Below are 18,087 nucleotides of genomic sequence, written 5' to 3' on the forward strand. Positions count from 1 at the left end.
TCCTGTGACAGTAAAATGTGGTTCAGTGGAAAGCACTGGGGGGCACAACTGAAATCCTCTGACACTCACTCTTCCCCAATTCAAAGACAAGGTTCACAAACTGGCAGTTTCCCATTCCACAGCCTTGTCCCATCAGCAGACAAAAAGAATGCAAGACAGAGGCATTGATAACCAAAGTAATAATTTCAAAAGAGATATTGCCTGAAAAAAGTCACAAACTACAACCAGGCTTTAATCTAATAGAGGTTCATGCTCAATCACATAACTGAAGGACCATGTTTAAAGGCTGCAGAACTGGTTCTGGTTTGAGGCACTGGGAATTCCGGGTTAACAAGGGCTACATGGCTGACTCAGAGCAGTTGCATAGGTCTAGTGTGGTAATGAAAATGTAGTCCCACTGATGATGCTAAAGCAGCAGAAATTGCTGTTGGTGCCAGCTCAGAGTATCTGGAGGTAATTAAAGTGCATGGTGAAGAATATTTGACCTAGAGACAGTGCCAAATAACTGAAGTATCAGAGTTGTGCTTTCTCCCAGCATAAAATACCAGCAGCAGTAGAGTGGTTGGACTCTCAGCTGGGATAAATTAAGGTTCTTATCAACAGACACATATACACTTTGTCCAAAGCTACTATTTACCTCTTCAACGTGGAATCTAACACGTCTTTGCAGTAGATAAAAGCAACTTCTCAGAAAACAAAAGGGTCTTATATACTGCCATGTTACCCAAAGAACTCAGTAGCCTTGAGTTGTTCTTTGAGGTAGCACTAAAATTAGGCAGAACAAGGAGGAGAGGTCAGGAGCCGTATTTTTAGAAGTTCGTTCCCTCCAGTATGTTCTCCCACACAGTCGCCTGGATATTCTTATCCCTCCAAAAAGAGGATAATTTTCTGCTGCTGAGTGACAGAATGGGAAGAGGAATAAAAACCTGTCACAAATAAATGCAAATAAATCACAAGTGTTGACATGACAACTAGCTTCCCGCCTATTGGGAAATGTGTCATTTGGAGTGTGTTACACCAGCAATCAAATATACTCAAAGAATGGCACCTGATTAATATTCACGTGAAGTTCGGTGGTGGAGAAGGGGGGTAGCTCACTACCTATTTTCCATTTAGTCTCTTGTCTATTTATTTTCAGATATTTTACAACACAAGGCCTATGAAAAAAAACACACAAAAATTTATCTCCAAACTTGTCTGCATTTGGACACCAAAATAAGTTCAGTTCTTGCTTTTTTTTCCTGCTGTCCCATAGAAAATGAAAAATAATTCCCTTTAAAATATGTTTTAAAATCAGGTAAAAAATATTATGACACACAGTTCACATTTGTGTGTGACTGGAAGCAAGAAACAAACTCAAGTCCCTGCTCAGGCTTCTCAAAGGGTGTGATCCCTTCATAAGCCATGGTCCCATTCACAAAACACATCTTCCCCTATATAGAAAGTACACGGCCCCTCAGCAAAAATGTTAGTTAAGAGAGAAGTTGGCATCCATGCCCAAGCTATGCCTTTAAAGCTTTGCTTACCTTTCACTGGGAGATGTACACCTTAAGGGAAATTAGCTTCTGTCTGAGGATTATTTCCAATTTATATATCATCGCATGCAACACCAGACTTAGAGGGTTTGGGTGTTTTGTTTTGTTTTGTTTTGTTTTTTTTTATTATGTTCCACTGTGAAAGGAGTTAAGAAGACATTTCCTAGACAGCCTCAAAAACTTCTCATAACCCAACATGCAGCTACTTTCCCAGCCCATCTGTGAATGAGGCAATATGGACATCAAGCAGCCTGGAGGGTTTGCTGCATCTCAAATCCCAGCAGCCATACCTCAGCACAAGTTCTTCCCACCAATTTATCTCATTTAGGATTAGGGAATGGCGTTCTCAGAAGTGCAGCCGCTTTCCAATCGAGGAGCTCAAAACACCTCCTCATTGCTAATTAACATAGTCTCCCATCTTGAGAATTTGGAATGTATTTCTACCCTTTTTAGAAGTGATAAAACTGAAACAATTTCTTGAAATGTGCAGTGATAAACTGGTGAAATAAGCTAAGATACTAAGATTCTTCTTTGCCCATCAGTCATGACAGCTTTGGCAGAAAGCAGGAGCACAAGAGACTCTCGCTGGTGGGTAACACCCGAAGATGTGGGTCCCTGAAGGGAGACTCTAAAACAGTCAAACCTGTCACTGTACTGAAGGCTGCAAAGGGCAGATCTATTTGCAGTCTACTGTGACTTACAGAGACACAGGACAGCAAGGCCTGCTCCTTCCTGGCAGCGTTAACAAGGCTGCTAAAAGCTGGCACGGCTGGCCAGCACAGCTAACAGGGAGAGGGCAGCTGATGGAAACAAGTTGCATCAGCAGATTGGCTTAGCTTAAGTCAGGTCCTGGTGCCAGGCAAGACTTAAAAATGTAAACTCCCAGTGAAGGTTAACATGAGAAAAAAAAACTAGCTGGCCTCAACATTTTTTCCCCTAAAGGAAAAGAGCATCTAGAAATTTAGACAGGACTGTAAATTATTCCCCAGAAATTAGTTACCCTGTTTCATCTTTCCGGTTAGTTTTTTCCCCCCCTTCTTTTCCGTTTAATTAAAATTACATCATATCTGTGAGTGGGGAGAAGATCACCTCACTGAACATCAGAAAGTTTAATATATCTTTCCCAGGAGTGCTGGTGGGTGTTTGTGTCAGTGTATTCATAATAGTTCCCTTGCATCCAACCCTGTCCTTGACTATTACAGGCAGAAGGTACAGTGCCCAAGGCTCCTACATGTTTTTATAATTTAAAAATGCAAGCGTAGATTATTATTCTGCTACAATAGCTCTGCCAAGATGTAAAAAAAATGTGAAAAACTTCATCTGCTACAAAAGACAGGAACAGCTTGAGTTCAGCTAGGCACTGGAATTAGCAGCATCTTTCAAATATTTAAGGAGATTAGACACTGTGGCAGATGTTTTTTCAGAGACTCTACCATTTCTAATGACTGGACAGACAAAACAATGAGGCAAGATGTCTTGGAGGACAGACACCAGAGTGGTGAACAGGACTTCTACCTCCCAGCCCCATGAGCTTATTGATAGCCCTGACTCATTTATGGATGAATCAGACTATAGCATGCCCTGCTACTTGTTCCGAGCCACAGAGCATATTTTTGGCTCCAGTGCCTGATAGATAGCTTCTTGAATCCCACTACTGCTAAAAGAAAGGAAAAAAAAAATCATCAAGTTTAGGAGTCTAATCCTAAATACCACTTCCCTCCCTGTACCCACTGCCTCCTTCTTTATTTTTTTATTTTTTTTTAATAAAAAGCATGGAGGAAAACAGAAGAGGAAAGACAAATGCCCCCTCTACAAGAATCATGCACTTTTCCAGTGGCCAGGGACGTTGAAGGCATGGATTCTTGTCCCTGAATTGAACGGAGCAATGGGAATACTCAAATCTATGTCTGTTAATGCCTCAAATAAGTGACTGAGCCACCAGACTGACCTAAGTGGCATTAAAAAGTCCTCCTCCCTTCTTTCTCTCCACTACTGAGGAAAACTTTCATCAGAAACTTTCTGATCAAGAGGAAATAACTGCAGGGACCCATTTTCCAGCAGGTGTAAGTGCCTCAGCTATTTCACTGAGAGCATGAAGGCCCATTTTGGTTACAGAGCCAACTAGGAGAACAGTTCAACCTCTCACTCCTAAGTACACAGAGCTGTACCATTTCACACCAGGTAAGGCTATAGCTTGGAGGAAGTTGATGTTTTGTAACACAAACTAATTTCATTTTAAGCCTTAAAAACTCTAATTGGAGCAACACATTTCTTTTGTGCTGTGTTTGGCTGGGAGAGGAGTCATTTTGGTGCTGTCCCCCAGCAGGACATGCCAGCAGGGCCAGCACAGCCCACCAGGTCTCGCCTGTGCCTGCTGTCTGCTGGGACAATGGCTTGCAATGGGCCTGTTTTGCTGACACTACTGGCTAAGTCTGACTTTCAGTGAAACCCTCAATACCATCAACTGCTAATTTCAAAATGCTGAATTTATACATTAAAACAAGAACAAACTGCAAACCCTCAAGCAAACAAGACCTGAAGGAAAAGACTTGTCTGCTAACTGGGGATACATCTTTCAAATGCAACATCCACATCCTTGACACATCCAATATTCAAATAGCTGGGTGAGCAAGTTTAAACTTAGTTTGAAAACAGACTCCATCAGCAGTTTGTTTGCTTACTTGCTTGCTTTTTTTTACTTGCTTTTGGCCACTTCTCCCAGCATCCCTCCAGCAGCACACACAGCAGTAAAGTCACTGAAGAAGCCTCCCTACCTTGCCCACCCACCTGCCAGACTGTTTTGCTTTTCCATATATTCAACAAACAGCTGTCACCCCTGAGCTTTTATTGCCTGGTTATTTATTCAGCTGCCATCACTAAATAGCAGTGGGAGGCCAATGAGTGATTTTAGAAGATCCACAGCCTCAGACAAGCCACCCTGACAGACAGGAGCTTGTTCACACAGCATCTGGCCTATGCAGCACTTCACTAAAACAGAGAAAAGTTTGCAACCAACAAAAATGAGGCCATTTTCCTTCCAGAAATCCTCTACAACCTCAGTCCTATGCTGCTTTTCTACATTGTCCCTGTAGTGTAAAAGGGACATGTGCCCCATTGCTGTGTGGAGTTGAGCTGGAGTAAAGCTGGCTCCACCTCAGGAGCAGATGCATTACCATGCTGTAGTTCCCGTGAGAAATACCTAAAATACATTGGAGACAGTGGTGGAAAAAGTCAATTTACTTCTAATACTTCCTGTCTTCTTCACTGGAGATCAGTTACATAGGAATCCATTTCACTGCAAATGTGGCTAGATTCATTTCAGTGAGGGGTTAAGAATTAATTTTTTTTCTATTTCTTACTTCAGATCCAGGCACCTTCTCAAGGCCTGTAATATTTTAGTAGGGAGCACCTATTCATACATCATAAGCAAAATGGAAACATCCTTTCAATATGATACAAACTGTACTTGGGGCATAGGGATATTCTGACCAGAGAGGAGGTCTGACTGTAGGTGATTTCTCAAAATCCCAGGTACACCCCAGCTGTTCTGAACACCTCTGGAAATATAATGCACAGTGCTAGTAGCCCAGCTCTTTATGATTCATATAAAAAAACAGCTAAATAAGAAACAGAACAGACAGCTCCTTAGCCCAACAGACTGTGCTTCTGCCCAGCCTCTCCACAGACACAAGCCCTGCAGCCTCTGAATTTCCCCCCAGGGGCTAAGGATAAGAGTATGCCTCACATCAAACCCCATGACCCAAATCTCTCCTATCAATTAAACTGGAAATGGGGAGACAAAATGAGTAGAGTGAATTTCCATTTCCACTCCATTCTTGACTCAAAGCCCACTTTTTCAGTGTTGGCTGCAGGCACTCACGTCCGTCAGCTGTCCGGGCTTCCATATGCACAAGATCAGGTTCTTTATCCAAACCAGTCACTGACCTGAGGGGAGAGAAAGAAGGCAGCCAGTTAGATAAAAAAACTGCAGTAAGAGAGAGGGTGAATGAAAGCAAAACCAGTTCAAGTCTACCTTGTGACATCTGGCATGTAGGTCCCTACCTCCTACCAATTCGTCTCCTTTGTGTTTCTACACAGCTCACTCTCAGGGTCCATATATTAACCTTTAAGATAGACACCTTCCCAGGTGCTGATGAGTGAACCTGCCTATCCCTTGCCTACAAGATCAAGACTACAATGATCATTCTTGTGGTGGCAAAGCAAACTGGCTCCAAGATCCACTAAAACTAGAGCTCTGTTTTAACACTGAAGGAAAGACAAGGGCACAGCAGCCTCATGCTTAGAGACAGCAAATTAAAAAGGGGTTTAACTTGGCTGAACAGTGACATGAGAGACTGAGTTTCCTGATCTGCCCCTGGTTTGCTGGGCAATCTTGCTATTGTTTACCTCAGTTTCTCCATCTTCAAAAGAAAAACAGATGCACATATGCATGTTGAAGTTCTGATAAAAAAATGCAAGAAAGTATTCATTATTTACCCCATGATCCCATGGCATGGTGCTTGATAATCATTAAACAAGGCAAGATGAATCTCTTTAACCTCACTAGTTGAAACCCAAGCACCTCAAGTCAAATCATTCTGTGCATTGTTATTTCACTGCCTAAAAATGTTTTGTGAGGCACATTAGAAAGAATTTTCCTCCTGGCAAAAGGAAAGTCAAACCCAGAACATAAATGTTATTATTACTGTCCTGGCTGATAAGAATCACTGGGAGATGAACATTTAGTCCTAGCAATGGCTGGCAGGGGAAAAAAAATCCATAGATGTCCACGTGATTTATGAAGCTGCTTCTCCCGAGTTAACCAAAGGGTTAGATTAAAAAGGGACAACGACAAAAATCAGTTTCTAATTTGGTGGAAGCTGAATTTGATACAGTAGATTGTAAATAATAGATTCCCTCTGAGCCAGCTAATGTCCACAATTCCCTAATGTTCTGAAACGTTTTTATCACAATCCTTTGCTACTTTCATCCTTTGGGCATCAACAGCTAAAAATTTAAAAAAAAAAAAAAAAAAAAAAAAAAAAAAACCCAAACAAAAAACAAAAAAGAGATGCTCTGATACATTTTTGTGGATCTCACAAAAACCAGCTTTTGAAGCAATGAGAAACATGAATGTGCCAGAGTCCAGCTAAGATCAGCCAGTGCTGCAAATGCCAAAACAACTACATTATGACCCACTGTGTAGGTAACTGAAACTGGCACTGCTTGTTAACTAGAGCACCGCATCAATAGTGAGTCCATTCACAACACACTGTGAATTGTGGCCAAAAAAACCCAATACAACAAAACAAAGTCGCACAGGCAGAGCTTTCATCATTCTGCTCCTAGTGAGAAATAATCTGCTCCCTAATCGCTACCATCAGTTTCAGGGTGATCCCACGTGGAAGAAAGCACAATCTGTTATCAGTAAAGATGCCAGAACAGGCCTGAGTCCCTGTGACCGTGTAATTATCGGGGTCAAATCTTCCGAATATCTGGACAGAGTTAAAAGTGACAGTAGAACAAATAGAAATTCTTTAAAATGACAGTGAAAAACACTATGGTGTGCAGGAACATTATTTCCCAATAGAAAATATAGAAAGGGCACACATCTTTCTAGTCCATAGCAGAAGTTTTGTGCCTTTTTTCAATAAGTAGCCCTAAATGCTGTAATTTCAGTGGTTCAACAATCAGGACCCTCACCTGTGACATGCTGATAGGGACAGAGGTATGTTCTTACCAACATATCTATCCATCATAACTCTACCAAAGGGAGAGATAATTTCAGCACTTTTAGGTACAGGTTGGAAACATGTTAGGGACCTGCCCTGCAGCCCTTCCCGATAGGCTTCCTACTTAAATCCAGCCATCACCCTAGAGCCTGCAGTCTCCAGGCTTCCTTCTGGATGTCAGACACCAGCCTTCTACCCAGAGTCATTTGCTGTGTCCTGACACCATGGTGCCAGGCAGACTCACCTGCTCTCGAAACACCTCCTGTGCCCCTCCCCTCCAGATGGAGGGGGCACTGTGCTTCCCCCCACAGCAATGGGGCAAACCTACCCCTGGCCCAGGCAATAAGAAACATCAGTCTGCCACAACACTATTCATTTTAAAAGGGACTATAATTAGAAGAACCTAAGTATTTCCAAACAAAATCCAAATTACACATTACCACTGTGTATTTGCATATGCAAGCTCTGTGAATCTACTCATAATGACTATTAAGTGAGCACCAGAGGACAACAGGAGTCTCCTGAAACATGTCATTCTAGCTTGAAGTTCCCTCCCAGTGACATCTACTTATTTCTTTAATTAGTTTTGACAAGCCTGATGGTTCTTTTCAGAAGAACAATGACAATGAAAAAAAGGACCAGCATACAGTGGCTCCCTAGTATTCCTGTGCTCGATGAATATCATACTTCAGGTGGAAAAGCTCACAAAGCAATCTCCTGCAACCAACTCCTGTTATCTGCAGGCAGATAACAAGCCCACAAAGTAATGCATCAGTCATCCTTCCTTCTCCCAAGCCAAGTCGCTCTCTTGTATCAGAGACTCTGATTGCAAAACAAATCTCCAGTCAATGATGTTTTTTCATGCCTCACCTTATGTCATGGTTTGAGCTTAATGCTGGGAAGGGGAAAATAAAGCAAAAGGCTCAAGAATCAAGATAAGGACAGGGAGGGGTGGCTCATCCATTACAGTTAAGGACAAAAGACAGACTCATTAAAGGAAGAAAAAGAACTTCACTTTAATTCAAACACTAACAAAACCAACACTTAACAGACAAAGCGGGACAGTGAAGTGCCACCACATTCCAAATACACCTCCCGCACACCCCTCCCTTCTTCCTGGGCTCAGCTCTGCTCCTGATCTCTTTATCTCTTTACCCCCTTCCCATGAGCAGCACAGGGAGAAAGGAATAAGGGTTACAGTCAGTCCACTGCTTTCTCCTTCCTGGGGGAGAGGAGGGGGCCAGCAGCACTCTTTGCATTCTTTTCCCCTTTTCCACATTGTTCTCCCCTCTCACTGGAAATAGTCATCCATGAACTTTCTCCAGCATCAGTCCTTTCCATGGGATGCAGCTGTTCCCATGCTGCCCTGGCATGGGTCACTCCCACGTGTTGCAGTCTTCTCAGTGCTGAACTACAACAGCAGGGTCTGCTTCTCCGTTCAGAACCCCGGCCTCCTTTAAGTGCAGATGCCTGCTCTGGCATGGGGACCTCCAGAGGCTGCACGTCAGTGTTTGCTCCACCGTGGACCTCCGTGGGTGGCAGGGTTGTGGCCCTGCCATTTCTCCACTGGATACAGGGGTGCTCTGCACTGGCACACCTCCCTCCCTTCTTTCCTTCCACTGATCTCAGTGTTTGCATAGGTGTCCTCCTTGCAACACCTCCTCACAAGTCCCAACACCCTCTTAGGTTCCCCTTCTTAAATACAGTGTCTCAGAGGCACAGCCACCATCACTAATTGGCTCTCCCCTGGACAGAAGTGGGTCCAACTTGGAGCTAGGGAAGCTTCTAGAAGCTTTTCACAGGGACCACCATTGTAGACCCCTCCCCCACTACCAAAAAACCCATCACACAAACCTAGCACACCTCATGTTTGTTCCCACCGGCAAAGAACACAGCTTTGCTTTACAGTGCTCCGACTTCATTTTCAGTAAGTGGTCTCGTCATTTGTCTGGAGAAGCTTTACATAAAGAATGCAAAAAAGTCAGGCAGTGGAAAGAGCAAGATGTGAATGCAGGTCCTGGAGCACAGGTACAAAAACACACACACAGACTGTAAAGCTATTCCTTTATCCCAGGTAGCAATTAATCTGGTCTTGTGAACTCACTACAACAACCTCTCAGGTCTGGCAATACAAGAGCAGCAACAACACAAGAGACACCTTCACAGTCTTATATTTTTTCAGACATTATCTATCTGAAGAACATTTGGACACTACACTGCTCAAAACTATTTGAGAAAATACAGTATGATGAGGAGGGATGTCAGCATCCCCTGACTTACCACTTCCCTTGCATATCCTCTACAACCAAGTAGAGCCCACGGAGTGGGGTGTCTGGGGAGGGGTTTCATGACTCTCTGGCTGACAAACAGCTTTATGTCAGATGCTTACAAAGACAAGAATAATTAACAATGCTCAGAAGCTTAAGCTCAGCTTGAAAACAGTTTTCCTGCCACAAAGTCACACCTCAGGTTCCATGGACAGCTCAACTCTGTGTTTTGTATGTGCACAAACTCCAGAGAGCAAAAACTAAACCAAGGTCCACAAAATGAACCTGTGTATGCTATTGCCTTGCATGGTCATGGGGAGGAAAAAAGGGCACTCTTACTGTGAGAAACCATGCTAAATCAACATCCTCCACCATCCCTGTTTATTTATCACCACTCAGATGAGAAAATGCTGAGAGGATAAAGACAGAAGTAACAGGAAAGGTCATTTTTTTCCTGCTGACATGTTCCCTGACTGCTGCAAAGGCAGTTTTTGAAATTGGAGCCTGCAGACAATATTGCAGCTGGTGCAGGATCATTGGTCAATTAAGAATTCAAACCACCTCTGAATCCCATTAGGAAGGAAGCAATGGTTACTTTTTCTCTATCTTCTGCTGCTGCTTTTCTTTTTCTGTTCTCATGGTAGCTCTTGGTTTTCACAAGATCTTTCCTTCCTGTTTTTTCAGAAGAGGATTGTGTGTTCTTGAAAGCAGAAGGATGGATAGGATCCTGGCAAGACTCTTACCTCTATCTTGAGGGAAGAGCGTTGTGCATGGATGCACATTTACTAGGCCACTCTGATAATATTTTATCTGACCCAGAGGGAGAGCAAGCAATAAGGACAAGTAAAACAGTATTCTGCACTAGAAGTATCTATTCCTGAAATACTTTCACATAAGATACTAGATAGTTCAAAATGAAAAATGCTAGCATATGCAAAGATAGGAAAAAATAAATACACAGACTTTCTGGGTTACCTGCCTACTGCATACCTCAGCTCACTATTTCTACTAACTCTACTGCCTTTCCACAGAATAAACCATTTTCTGCATTTTTTTTTCTACTCATTTCCCAGACATCAGGCATTTAAAGACAAAAGACAGCACTGAAATTTAGCTACTCTAGCATCTTAGATGAAAAATGCTGAGCAATTCAGAATGCCTGCTGTTGATTTTTGCTCCCTAAGCCATCAATAGAGAGTAAGAGATGCTCTATTCCTCCATCTCCTGGACCCATTAGCTTGGGAGGTGGAAGTGGGTATCACTGAATGTGAGCAACATTTGTGTTAAGAATTTACAATGAAGTAAAAAATCAGGTCACAGGGATCAGTCTTTCAAATTTGGTTTGGAATCTGCTGGATTGAACTTTTTGACAGGGGTGTGCCTGGTTTCTGACAAGTCAAGATGGCATTCACCAGCTCTGGCTTTGAAAACAAAATCAAAAAGTTTACAATGGATTGAGAATTTCCCAAGATGCCGACTTGGAAACTCATTTTTGCAGGTTGGGATGTCAAACTGAAGGCAATTGTCACTGCTAGTGTAAAGACACGGAGAAAACATATGGAGACTACTTAGCAGGATGTTGTGCAGTAGATGAGGGCCAGAAATGGGAATGAACAAGACACATTTACTGTGCAATAATATGTAAAGGGTGAGAACCACATCCTCTTGCTGCAGGCAACTGCAGTCAAATTAGTGGACGTTACCAATTAGTCTGCTGTAATTTTAATTGTACACTGCCCCAGAAGTGAACACTTCTGTGTGGCACTAGACAAGCAGTGCATGGGACTAACTCATCCAGGCAACAAAAGGGCCACGTCTACATGGGCAGATGGGAGCAGAAACTGATCCATAGAATTCCTGCTCAACTGATCTCGATCTTTTCGCATAGCACCATTGCTAAATTATACATACCTTTCCAACATGGGCCAACAGCCACCAGGCTTCCTTCTCCATCTGATGTGGCATCATATTTGTTTAGGTTTCAATAACTGCAGTTATCTTCATATGGTCAAGGGAATTCTGTGTATTCATCTGTTATTTACTGTAGTCAAGTCTAAAACTGACTATATCAGGCATTAACTCTGTGCATGTAACAGTCAATATGCACATAAGCTGCATATACCCCAGACTGACAACGTACCATAAACTACTCTAGTTAAGAACACATACAGATGTTGAACTACTGGGGGAAAGAATGTATTTATTAAACACATAAATACAGTATCATTCTCTGTGGCTGAACAGGGGGGGACTCTGCTGGGTGGGGTAGGACGTGATGAGATCTCTGAAGAGTTATGGACAAAACCTCCTTGCACAGCATATTTCAAATGAAGCTTGGAAAAAAAGCTGGGCAGGAAAATACTGTAAGAAAGCATCATAACCAGGTCCCTGGAGCTTTCTATGTCTTTTACAGTGCTAATTTCTGTGATGATACAGTTCTGGACATTGGCAGAAGTAATTGTTGTGAGACTTAGCTTGCAAGATAAGGAAAAAAAAAATGCTCAGTGTTTATTCTCAGCTAATATCTTTTCAGCAAAGCCGATCCTTTTTAAAAAATGTCCCAATAAATTTTAAGGAGGTGTTCTGCCTGGTATGTCAAATGAAACAAAACTTAAAAGTTTTGTTCACAGCTTCTGCATGTGATTCCATATGTGCATGCATCTGCCTACCCGCATCTCACCCACACTACCTGATGAATGTCTAAACCTGTAAATTACCCGTAAACTCATTGGATTACAGGTCCCAAAACTAGAGCTGTTACACACATTTGCTTCATGGATACAACAGGCCAGGAAGAGGAAAGAGGTCCAAATGAATCCTCTCCTTGAGGGAAAAGCTGACATTTAGGCTCAACCTTGTCACCGATCACTAGAGAATCCACACAAGACAGCAGGCTCTGCTGCACACAGAAACATTCTTTTTCTTTTTGCAGTACATAAAAAAAAAAAAAAAGTGACTCTTTATATCACAGAAATGAACGGCAATGGGAAAGAAATGCCAGTGAGCCTCAGAATACCTTTAAAGTCTATTAATCAACAGAACAAAGCTACTGTTGATTCATATTTTCTCTTTTCCTCGTATGCTAATACCAAAAACTAAGTACAAACACTTCTGTGTCTAGTTCTCATGGAGTTAACAGGTCTTAGTCCTTTAAAGTCCTCTGGCATTGCTTCCCCCGCCTATACTATAAACCCCAATAAAAATAACCAAATTCTTGTAAAATAAAGTCAAGTGTGTGGGTAGAAGGGTGAAGATCCTTACTCACATCCCTGTCAAGGTTCAAAAGGGCCATCAGCACAGGCAGGGCATGTGCTGGAGGTGGCAACTTAATTTCCCAGTTGTGCCTGAAATAACTTCTCCTGGGGACCAAGACTCACTCAGGGAGCAGATCTGTCAGGTACATCAAGCCAGCACCTGTAACGAGTGTGCTCCCTCCCAGGTGCAGCCACAGCCCTGCTGATTACTTACCAGCTAAATAAGCTACTCCCTACAGCTTGCTGCTCCTGACTCATCAGGGCACAGCGGATGTGGGCTATATAAAAGCAGCCCTGAGGGCTTATCTTAATTGAATAAGAGGCCTTTTTTTTTGCCAAGTCCTAGCAGCACCAGCACTGGGATATGGTGAAAGTAATGAAGCATCAGCTCATCAAGTTAAGATGTTATTGTCTTGAAGAGATCTTAAAGCTTCAGTGATATATCATCAGGTCTCTGTCCCACATGCATCCAACAAAGACAGTGATGCTCTGAGGAAGGCATTTCTAGAGAGGAGAGAGGGGATTTATCTGGTACTAGAGCTCTGCAAACTTTATGGTGGCCAAGTTTGAAACATATTCCAACAGAAGGGTTTGATTCTGTTTTGCCTTCTCAAGGAAGGAACGTTTTTTTGCAGGACACTCTTTTATTATTATTTTTAATATTCTAAATTTCAAGACCTTTGAGGAAAAAAGAATAAAAGTTTATTTTTGGAAAGAGTAGAAAAATTACACATTTTTAGTTTTGTCTCATTTCTCATCCTTTTGTTCCCTCACCATCCCTCTTTTTTTTTTAGAATAGGAGAGGAAAAAAACAGAAAAATAGAAGCAGAAATCTGAAACGCATAAATTATTGTGTATAAAAGTCATTTTGGTGACCAAAATCTAAGTCGAATTACTGGGGGGAATCCAGTCCAGAGGAATAGTTCATTTTACTTAACCAAAAAATCTTTGTTTCCCAATGGAAAGTTTGGGAGTAGAACAGTTTGTGGAGGGCTGGGTGGGGGGTGGATATGGTGTGGTGTGTGGGGTTTTTTCAGCTGTTTGGAAAAAATAAATAAATTGGGGAAATGACATTTACTAGCCAGCTACGTTTTGTGCAGATCTGTGAAACTCAAGCACAGAATTTTTGTTTCTCTTCCAAGACTGATCGCTGACATATTGAGTGACTTTCATCTCTTTCCCTGCATTGATTTAAAATTAGTTTAGTGCCTACTATATTATGAAGCTCAGTTAATTAATGTTTGCCCAGTGCTTGGCTACCCTCCTTTGAAAGTCATGTAGATAGGGAATTGATATAGATTATTGCTTTGTTTTTTCAGGAAACATGAATCAGCCTTGTTTTTGACAACTTTAGAAAACCAAAGTACATGCTCAAAGAAGCCATCAGCTCAGCCCATCAGTCCTGCAGCCAAGGACTTCACTGGAGTTACTGTTTCCCTCCCTGGAATGTTTAGAAGACTCATAATATTCCTCTGACTTTGTCTCCTAACAAAAGCATCATAAAGATGGTCTGTTCAAGCAATGTTTTACATCAGAATAAGGATTCTCAGTACACTGTGTGTTTAATTGCCCTCATTTGTATGAACATTTTCTGACTGCAAATATGACATTCCTGAAACACTAAGGCTCAATGATTCAGCTATTAACAGAGTTCTAGACAGAATACTGTGCCTCTGAAAAGCTTCAGAGTAAGAGCAACATTTAACAAAGGAATGCAGCAGTAGATGAATAAAAATACAACTTAGGTTGTCCAAAGAGTGGATGCCAGCATGAAACTTGGCACTGGCAAAATGTATAGGATATGCTGATGAGTTCCATAGGCCTATGGGCATTGACTATTGTATTAATTAAGGAAGGATGAGTCTCCATATTCCCTGTTGCAGGATATTGTGAAGAATCAATGTGGGATAACTTTTAACATTCTGGGAATAAATTTGTAGTTCATTTTATGCACTTTGGAGAAAAGCAATGTGAAAAACTAGATTAATGTCACAGACCTTTTGTGACAGTTGTTTCTCGGCATTTCAAATGCTAACCTGAAGAGAACAAACAGCTTATTTAATTCTTTGACTTTTAACCATCAACCAGGAAAGGAAAAGAGAAAGAGGAAAGAAGGAGGGGAAGAAGGAGAAAGACAGAGGAGAATAAAATACTCTGTTCTCTACCAACAAGCATAAATGCATCAACATGTCTTCTTGCCTCGTAAAAATCACACTCAATTAGCTGCTGAGAGTGAGATGCTTATTTGTCCCAACATCCACAAGAGGAAAAGACAAAGAAGTCAGGGAACAAAAAGGATTCTGGCAGCAGACATATGCAAAGACAGGCTCTGTCTGTAGAAACAAGTCTGCATGGCTATGATGGGTAAAAGCAATGGTGATGGGAGGTCTGTAGATCACCATGTGTCTCATGGCAAGACAGGTCTGCATTCAGAACAGAAGCATCCTCACAGACAGAATGGAGAGAAGTTGAATAAAATGGCCACAGTCACTTGCAGGTCTCTCTTTCAGTGGAAGAGTGACACTGTAGCAGGAGTGAGCAGAGAAACCACAGAGTTTTTATGGGTTCCTTTGTTTCAAGTTAGATGGATGCACAAACAGTAAAGACACAAGGCTGCCTGCACTCGCAGTTTTCACAATGGCAGAATCCCAAAGCATCCCCATTGCCAAAGCATTACCCTTTTCAAGTAAGAGTACTCAGGGTAGAATAGGTAGAAAGTACAAAGCTAAATGAAAAGTAATATGCACTGTTCAAATCTAATGATTTGTAGAAAGAAAAAAAAAAAACAATTCTGGAGAAACTACAGCAGATCCAAAAATGGCTTCAGGGAGTCAATATTACAGGTTGTCCCTAAAATCAATATTATAATGGAACATGTCTCCTTCCCTCAAAGATTTTCAATCAAAACCTGAAAACCAAAAATATTGTGAGCAGAACTTTACAGTCTTTCTGTATCTTTTGGTAAAAAGCCTGGCAGGGTTTTTGGCTTGTTTTTCTTTATTTTTTCAAGTGAAAAAAACAGATTTTTTTCTATGGGAGAAAACCCAGATCTACTGAAATGAGCTCTGAATTCTACAGGTATTATTTATTATTTCCTCAGTCCTTGCTGGAAGTCACAGGTCAGTATGTTTCTCAAACTCAGCTGCAGAACCTCTGATATTTCACTAAACATGGAAATGTGTCTACATCCCATTTTTATTGCCTTCTGCCCAATGGAGGACAATTATCTGTGAGATAATTATAGGAGCTATGATAACCACTGTTATCTCCTATTCCAATTAGCTCACTACAAATATGCAAGTAAAACAGCCTCACTCACTGGGTTCTCATCCTTGTTCTGTATATGATCAGCAAGAGACAAGTTACTGAATCAACATTATTTAAAAGAACCTGTAGTGCAGCTAATAAGATACTCCTTCCCACTCTTACGTTCTGATGTAGCTTTGTGCTCACTATGCTTAACAATAGCAGAATTAAACTCATCTCATTCTACAGAGAAGGCTCAGGGGAATGCCAGGGAACGAAAGGATGGGAGTTTCAATTTCTTCTCTTGCCGAGAATGAATTCTGCCTCATATAACTGCTGATGAATTGTCGTTTTAAGAGAGTTTGTTAATTTCCAACAGGCAGAAGGCATAAAGAGAGACCTCCTTATCTTTAATGGATGTTATTGAGCGACACAAATGGCTCACGTTTAAATGAATGCAGAAACATCTTGTCTGTTTTGCCATGATAAGACTGTTCTTTCTGCACAGCATGGATTCAGCTTCTTCTGTTAAATAAAACAACTGTTTTTGTTCAACTTATTGGCAGGCAAACTTCCAAAGGTTCAGAGGCTGAAGTCAGTTCAGAGAAATGAGCTGGAATGTACCTGGGTCCTCCCTGATTCTTAATGAGAAAATCTACCTGAAGAACTTTGAGGTATGACTTAAAATCTAGTTTCAAGCAAAAATGGTCCCTGATAGTGTTGATGTACTTACTGACGATAAATTCTCCATTAGATTGCAACTTTCTCCAATGCAAGAATGTTTCCAGTCCCAGCTGCTGTAAAGAGACAAGAGCTGGAAGAACCCCCACAAAGGTACGTCTCTTCAAATCCAAGTGGACAATATGGGATGAGTTCTGGGGCAGAGGGGAGGCTGGGTCCAGGAAAGATGCTCGTTCCCTGATGCCAGCAGGTGTTTTGCCACTGAATGAAATGGCTGGAAAATTATGTCCATAATCAGAGTATGTGAAAAGGTCATTGCTAAACTTCCCAGAACATTGGTGATTTTTAAAACAACTCCCAAATGTTTCTCTTCCAGTAATCTGAAAGAAAGAAGGGCTCTCTTCCACATTGAAAATTCACCCATTTTCCCAGAAACAGAGAGATTAGTGTGGTATAGAACAAAGGTCAAAACCTAAGCCAAATCCCCCACAAAGAAAAAAAGTGAGAGAATATTCCTTGCTAACCAGAGAGCATAAAACACGATACTGCTGTCAGCCCAGCATCCTTGCTTTTGATTAGCTTTGCCAAGCTATGACAGTATGGGAGATCCCCATACACCTCAGAGAGATGCATTATTCAATATATTAATTAGAGGGCTGGCTTTCATCACTGCTTCCTACAAAGTATCACAAAGAATTACTCTGGGACTGTTACTGACAGGCTGAAATTAATTTGTGTTTGAGTTCACGTGCATCAGGGAGAGACAGAATTAAGTCAGCCCAGGCAGGATGCATGAGTCTGCAGTACAGCATTTAAGCTTCCAACACTGGCTTGTGAAATACAGCGATGAAGTTTGGACATCTTATCTGGTACCCTGTTGCATGCGAAGGAAACGGATCCTCCCACCATGCACTGCCCAGACAGACATGGCATTGGGATCCAGTCCAGGAATTAATCTTAATTGGGAGAAATATTCAACAAATTCCTCCTTAGATCTGTCTTATTAGTCTCAGACACTTAGTCACAAGAGAGTGGAAGGGATTACAAAGTGATCCGAGGTTAACAGTGGGGGAAATAAGAGAAGAGACCAGCCCCTGGGATATAAAGAAACCTGATAGATGACAGATCAAAGCAAAAGGCTTTTTCAATGGCTGGGAGCCCTAACTGCAGTACAATATGTGACATTTAGTGGTAAGCATTAAATTTAAGACCAATAAACAGAAATATTTCATCCCATACTTTTCCAGTCTTAAAAAAAATAATCACTACCAGCCATAGTACATTAAAGTCATAAATATGGCTAACATCACAAATTGTACTAAAATCACAACAAATCACAACTTCTAAAAGACAAATAGTATTTATGTAAGGA

At 41.5% G+C, this 18,087-nt stretch overlaps 1 protein-coding gene across 1 annotated transcript in view; it reads right to left on the reverse strand.

Moving 5' to 3' along the window:
* The window catches only part of SORCS3 (sortilin related VPS10 domain containing receptor 3), a 307,228-nt gene that overhangs the window by 81,968 nt on the left and 207,173 nt on the right, over nucleotides 1-18,087 (reverse strand). The window contains exon 6 of the mRNA XM_042791658.1: nucleotides 5,416-5,480. Coding sequence (XP_042647592.1) covers nucleotides 5,416-5,480 — 65 coding nt within the window. The remainder of the gene's footprint in view (nucleotides 1-5,415; nucleotides 5,481-18,087) is intronic.

The sequence above is a fragment of the Tyto alba genome, unplaced genomic scaffold, assembly GCF_018691265.1.
Source record: "Tyto alba isolate M040663 unplaced genomic scaffold, T.alba_DEE_v4.0 Super-Scaffold_1, whole genome shotgun sequence".
NCBI lineage: Eukaryota > Metazoa > Chordata > Aves > Strigiformes > Tytonidae > Tyto > Tyto alba.